Source organism: Rattus norvegicus, chromosome 1 (genome assembly GCF_021556685.1).
Source record: "Rattus norvegicus strain SHRSP/BbbUtx chromosome 1, alternate assembly SHRSP_T2T, whole genome shotgun sequence".
Classification (NCBI taxonomy): Eukaryota; Metazoa; Chordata; class Mammalia; order Rodentia; family Muridae; genus Rattus; species Rattus norvegicus.
The window spans coordinates 97,318,940-97,325,447 of record NC_141534.1 but is presented as its reverse complement, the minus strand read 5'-3'; the positions used below and the strand labels follow the sequence as shown (position 1 = coordinate 97,325,447).

Genomic DNA, 6,508 nt, shown 5'->3' with positions numbered 1-6,508 from the left:
CAGCCACCTCTGGAGGAAAGGGGCACTGAGTGGAATTGGATGACTCTGACTCTGCCAGGCCCTCAAGAGGACCACAACTCAGGAGGCCTGGCACAAAGCCATTGCAGAAGTCACACGTTGGAAGGGATACACCTGGAGAGGACAGTGTCCTTATACAAAGAAGAGAGCGGAGGACAAGAGCTGGGCGACAAGAGACAGTACACCTGCCTGACACACCTCAGCTTGCTCCCACCTGCTTCTGGACTTTTTTTGTCCTAAGTGCCTGCCGTAGGCTGTGCGCAGCCCTCTCCAGAGGGTGAGGAGAAGCTCGTTCCAGATCAGGAGGAATGCCACCATCATGACCCAGTTTTGGAGTGTTCACCTGGTATAATTTCTGAGGGAGGAGCATTCTCTTGTCTGAAGAAAAGAGGCAGCACCATGGCCCTGCCATACCGTGCTCAACCATTAGAGGGCAGCACTGGAGCGGAGCGCAGAAAGCTGGCTGGAAAGCTTGCCCAGGGGTTTTGTGGGCCTGAGCTCTGTCAGAGGCAGCTGCCAACTGTGGAGTAGGTGGTTGCAGGTACCACTTGGAGTGTCTCGTCCTTTGGGTTGTCTCATTTCATCATCATGCAACCCTTCTGCTTAGCACTCCTCCTCTCGTGTGTGTGTGTGTGTGTGTGTGTGTGTGTGTGTGTGTGTGTGTGCGCGTGCACGCGCGCGCGCGTGCTTTACTGGAGAAATACAGAGGCTTCAACCTGCTAGGCAAGTACTCATTGGCTGATCTTTATTCACACACACACACACACACACACAGACACAGACACACACACACACACACACACACACACACGCACTTTGTTTTAGCAGACAGAGTTTAGGTGTGGTCTTGAACTCCTAGGCTCAAGCGATTCCCCTGCCTCAGCATCCAGAGAAGCCGAGAGAATGTTGGCACAGGGCACAGTTCCCGAACTCACACAACCTGTTGGTTCAGCCAGGTGCCTGGGGTTCCGATGGCAGGTTGTAAACCAGACTCAGTGCCCAGCAGAGGGAGCCATCACCAAGGCCACTCTGTCTCCTGTTTGCTTGCCCAGGGAGCTTCTTTTCTGATTTTTTTTTTCTTTTCTTTTTTTTTTTTTTTCTTTCTTTTTTTCGGAGCTAGGGACCGAACACCCAGGGCCTTGCGCTCGCTAGGCAAGTGCCCTACCGCTGAGCTAAATCCCCAACCCCCTTCTTTTCTGATTTGAGCAGACAGCGTACACCCCTTCAGCTAACTGTTCTGGGGTGCAAGGCAGTACTCTCAGACAAGGGATGCCTTCCCCAAATTACAGTGAGAAGTAGCTCCAGTCATGACCACCTTCATTTTGGGGATGGCCTATAGGAAGCTTTCTTGATGCAAAGGTGAGGTGGGATATGATCCTTCCAAACAGGACCCCTACGGCTTAGTGGACATTTAGAAAAACTAGTGGTGTCAGCTGTATTGGCCATCATTTGGAGAAGGAGAGAGCCCATGAGAGGAAGGGCAGGGGGGTAGTGGCCATGAAGGAGACAGACACTTGGGCATCTCCGAGGAGGCCAGGTGTCAGAATCAAGCTTGTTCTTCTCATGAGAGTGAAGCCTCTAATGAAGATCAACAGCAGAGGGGGCAGAGCACCCGAACTGCTTCATGGGAATTAGCCCTGTGGGCAAGTAGATCGCTGTGAGTTCAAGGCCAGCCTGGTCTACTTAGTGAGTTCCAGGACAGCTGGAAGTACATAGTGAGAGCCTGTCTCAAAAAAAAAAAAAAAAAAAAAAAAAAGAGAGAGAGAGAGAGAATAGAAAGAAAGGAAGAAACGATCTCTTTGAGGCTCTAAATTCGTTTGAATGTAGGGTTTTTGAACAGTAGATCCATAGCACTGAGAGGAAAAAACAAAAAACAAAAAACCAACCATAGTAGGCGTTCAGCAATCGGCATGGAGTAGGAGCTCAGCAAACATTTGCTGAAGGCATAAATACTTTGATCTCTTGCCAGAGGCGTTCCATGTTGGTTATTTAGTAAACATGTAGAGAGGAAGCAGTGGCTGAAGAACCTGTTTCATACACCAAGCATCCCTCAGTTCCTGTGGGTCCTCCTCCCAGCACTTCTCAGCCTGCCCCCAACCCTAAACCTCCCAAGGCCCGGGCTCTCCCAAGGCCCGGGCTCTCCCAAGGCCCGGGCTCTCCCAAGGCCCGGGCTCTCCCAAGGCCGGGGCTCTCCCAAGGCCCGGGCTCTCCCAAGGCCCGGGCTTCCTTAGCCTGATCCCTGTGTAACTTAGCCATTTGGCTACACCAGTCTCTTGGCTTCTCGACAGAGACATCTCTGTCAGGGGCTCCTCTCTTGTTCCCCCTCCCGCTGTCTCCTCTCATGGTCCAGTTTAGACTGCCAGCCATCGTCTGCCTAGACTTTCTCCTTCCTCTGCCTGCTTTCTCCCTTATATCTACAATAAAAAAAAAATCTTCTTTATACTTTAGAGTAGCCAAGTCCGTCTTTCATTTCATTTTTCATTCACCATGAAAGCCATAAATCATAGTCCTGGCTTCTGGGCAGTGGGGACACCAGAGCATCTCAGCAAAGGTCTGTGCAGCACCACTGCCAGTCACAGAGCGGCTAGAAACCTCTGTCCCATGCCCCAGGGCACCTGCTGGGGTGGGGGCCACTGCCCCCAGTTACATGGGCTTCCTCCCACTTAGGGAATAATCCACTTCCTTCCCCGGCCCATGAGAGAGAGTGATTCACTGGGTTGAGCCACCCTACCTCCAACTAGATCTCTTGATACCCAACTCCCCCAGGAGACGAGCCTCCTTTTAGCATCTGTCTTTATTACTTAGTCTCTCACTAAATGTGAGCCCCGAAGCAATAAAAACTGCCTGGCTTACAGCAGCACCTTTAACAACACTGGGAAAATTCACCCATGCTAAGTATAGGAGCCAGTCTTTTTTTTTCTTTCTTTCTTCTTTTTTCTTTTCCTTTTTTTTTTTTTTTTTTGGAGCTGGGGACCGAACCCAGGGCCTTGCGCTTGCTAGGCAAGAGCTCTACCACTGAGCTAAATCCCCAACCCTGAGCCAGTCTTTAAAGAAGAGTTTGCAGGTGTGTACTCCATTTTCACAGCCCCAGAAAGATCCCTTCCGTTCCTTACACCGGGTCTCTCCATCTTCCCCCTCCCAGCCTTGGCTCCCAATCACTAATCTACTCTCTGTCTTAAAATATTTGCCTATTCTGCACATCTCATGCAAATGAAAACGCGTGAGACGGAGCCAGTTGTGCCCAGCTCGCTTCACTTACCATAAGTTTTAGGGCTCATCCATGTGGTATGCTTGGGCAGTTCCCCCTGACCATGCTGTTATCCCGATGCGGCTGCTTGTGGAAGGTTCATCTCCACTTGTGAGCCAAGGTCACTAAGGCTGGGACAAAGTTGATGCATGAGCCAGCCAGAATGTGCACGTGTTCAAGTCTCTTTAATAAATATTCATGGTGGAATTATCGGTGTTGTGTAAATGTATGTCTGACTTTTTTAGAGACACCACCAAACTGACTTTCAAAGGGTCTACCCCATGGGGCGTTCCCCTCAGCCGTCCACAAACACTGTGGTGTCTCCCCATCTTTGCCAGAACTTGGTTCTGTCTGTTGTTGTGCTAATAGCCATTCTCATGTACACGACCTGGTTTTGCGCTCTGTTCCATAAGTCTGTGCTCCAAGGGATGGGGGGTGGACTATCCTTGATGATAAGCAGAGCCAGATGTGAAACACGTACCCCCCACCCCAACCTCGTGATGCTTAAGAAGGAAGGGGGCCTAAAGAGTCACTTCCCTGTCATGAGCAAAAAGGACAGTGGACACAAAACAGTGGTACCCTGAGGGCCTGTTGTGGACGGACTATGACCCCCACGAAAGATAACTACAGTCGCCATGGTCTGCACCACCACCATCACCATCAGCACTGTCATCCCAGATCCTTGCCTGCACCACAAGGACCCCCGAGGGAAGAGGGGCTGTACTGCTTTATACTATGTACATAGCACGCGTTCTTGTATTTGAGACAGGGCTTCGTTTAGCCCAGGATAGCCTGAAACTGTGTGTAGCCAGGAGCTGATGGTGACCCTGAACTCCTGATCTTCCTCCTAACTTCTGCATTCCAGGTACGTACCACCATGCCTGGTCTACATGCTGGAGCTGGAACTCAGGGCTTCAGGCACAATAGGCAAGTATTCTACCGACTGCTGTCAGCCCAGTCCGAGCGCTCTTTCCACTGAACTACCTGCCAGGCCAACGGGCAATGCTTCAGTCGATGACATTGTCTTGGCGCCTCTGTTCTATAGAGCAGGAGACACAGGGTTGAACTCATTCGTTCCCAGATCGCAGAGTTCGCAGGGAACAGAGCTGGCTGCAGCGCCCAGCCCTCCACTTCCCACTCTGACGAGTGCTGGCTTCGCATCATCGTTCTAAAGAGGCACACGGAGATCCCGCTGAGGGAGATAAAGGCGAAGCAGGATGAAGGAGGGTCCGCCCTGCGACTGTCTTCACTGTCTTCGCAGACAGGCACACATCCTTGGAATTTTGCCCTTTCTTTTTGCATATGGACACAGCCCTGATAACTAGCTCAAAGCGGCTTTTGTGCAGTTCTGCAGCGAGTGATGTCATAGGCACAGGCAAGTCTTCATCATTTCTGCTGGACAGCCTAGCTCACTGCCCTGGTGCTGTAGGAGCTAGCTGGGTGCTGGGCGGCAGCGTGCCAGCTCTCCAACACTCTGGTGAGTGTGGGGCTGAGGGTTACACAAAGAGGTGGCGCCCCAGTGATGTCTGCGCTGGGTGAGGGACAGGAAACCAGGCAGGTAGGCAGGACCACCTGCAGGGGAGAGTATGTGGGGATATGGTGGTGGGATGCAGGCAGTGTTGACAATAATCTTGTCTCCCTGTGAGGGAACCTAAAGACTCCCCAACTCCCAACACGATCCTCATGTGTCTCTCTGTCTCACCAGCATCTGTGACCATGGACACAAGCTTCTTTCCCGGCAACCACTGGCTTTTCTTTTCAGTGGATCTGTTGGTGTTCCTCGTGGGACTACCCCTCAACGTGATGGCCCTGGTGGTCTTCGTGAACAAGCTGCGTCGCCGCCCGGTGGCCGTGGACTTACTTTTGCTTAACCTGACCATTTCGGACCTGCTTCTGCTCCTCTTCCTGCCATTCCGTATAGTGGAGGCGGCCTGTGGCATGAAATGGATTCTGCCCTTCATCTTCTGCCCCCTTTCTGGCTTCCTTTTCTTCACCACCATCTACCTCACCTCCCTCTTCCTGATGACGGTGAGCATAGAACGTTTTCTGAGCGTAGCCTACCCACTGTGGTACAAAACCCGGCCCCGGCTGGCCCAGGCTGGTCTGGTCAGTGGCATCTGTTGGTTCTTGGCATCAGCTCACTGTAGTGTGATTTATGTCACTGAATACTGGGGAAATGCAACCTACAGCCAGGGGACCAACGGAACCTGCTACCTGGAATTCCGGGAGGACCAGCTGGCCATCCTCCTCCCCGTGCGACTGGAAATGGCTGTGGTCCTTTTCATGGTGCCCCTGTGTATTACCAGTTACTGCTACAGTCGCCTGGTGTGGATTCTGAGCCAGGGAGCCAGCCGGCGCAGGCGCAAGAGAGTGATGGGGCTTCTTGTAGCCACGTTGCTCATCTTCTTTGTCTGCTTCGGCCCCTACAATATGTCCCACGTGGTGGGCTACGTGCGCGGTGAGAGTCCGACCTGGCGGAGCTACGTGCTTCTCCTCAGCACCCTCAACTCTTGTATTGACCCTCTGGTTTTCTACTTTTCATCCTCCAAGTTCCAAGCCGACTTTCATCAGCTCCTGTCTAGGCTGATCAGAGCTTGTGTGCCTTGGACTCAGGAAGTCAGCTTGGAACTGAAGGTAAAGAACGGAGAAGAGCCATCCAAGGAATGTCCGAGCTAGAGAAAAGAGTGGACCGGAGGAGGGGTGTGGAAAACACTGGCTCAGCGCTTTGGCCAGCAGAGAGCTCTCCGGGGTCAGGAAGGAGTGGGCACGCCTTCGTCTGCAGGTTGTTCCCTACCTCAGACAGACTAGAGTGCACTGTAGACACTGCAGTCACTCAGCTTGCCCTGGGCGGGTGTGCTCGCATTCGAGACTCTCCATGTCGACCCCCTTCCTACCCTTTCATAAGCCCTGAATTCCACTCTGAAAAGTTGTGAGAGACTTCGCTAGAAGACAGGGCCACGCCTCTGCCTTGGCTGGCCAACTTCAGAGCCTCCCTGGGTGGAAAAGGGAGGGAGGGGATTGCCCAGGGCTGGAGCTGAGCTGAGGACTTGGGGCGGGGGAGGGGTGCGAGCCACTGACTCCTCCTAGTGGGATTCCAGGAGTGGGGGAACAACCTGCCATTGTGAGGGTTTTCCAGACAGTCCCTACTCTTCTGAAAACTCACATCTTCTGGGATACTTAATGAACAATGGCGAGCAATGAGAAAAATTATCCCAATAAATTCAGTACCTAGGCAAAAGAAAA

The 6,508-nt window shown here is 52.4% G+C and overlaps 1 protein-coding gene across 3 annotated transcripts; it reads left to right on the top strand.

Annotated features, from left to right (window-relative positions):
* Positions 1-4,674: 4,674 nt before the first annotated feature.
* On the top strand, positions 4,675-6,508 carry Ffar3 (free fatty acid receptor 3). Of its 3 annotated transcripts, none has more exons than XM_087576260.1 (2): positions 4,675-4,823; positions 4,971-6,508. In XM_087576260.1, the coding sequence occupies exon 2, from the start codon at positions 4,982-4,984 to the stop codon at positions 5,939-5,941; it is 960 nt and encodes a 319-aa protein (XP_087432386.1). In that variant the 5' UTR covers positions 4,675-4,823; positions 4,971-4,981; the 3' UTR covers positions 5,942-6,508. The 3 variants fall into 3 exon arrangements, with proteins under 3 accessions (XP_087432386.1, XP_087432393.1, NP_001102382.1); XM_087576267.1 differs by having other exon boundaries at positions 4,677-4,823; positions 5,028-6,508; NM_001108912.1 differs by having other exon boundaries at positions 4,691-4,742; positions 4,971-6,031.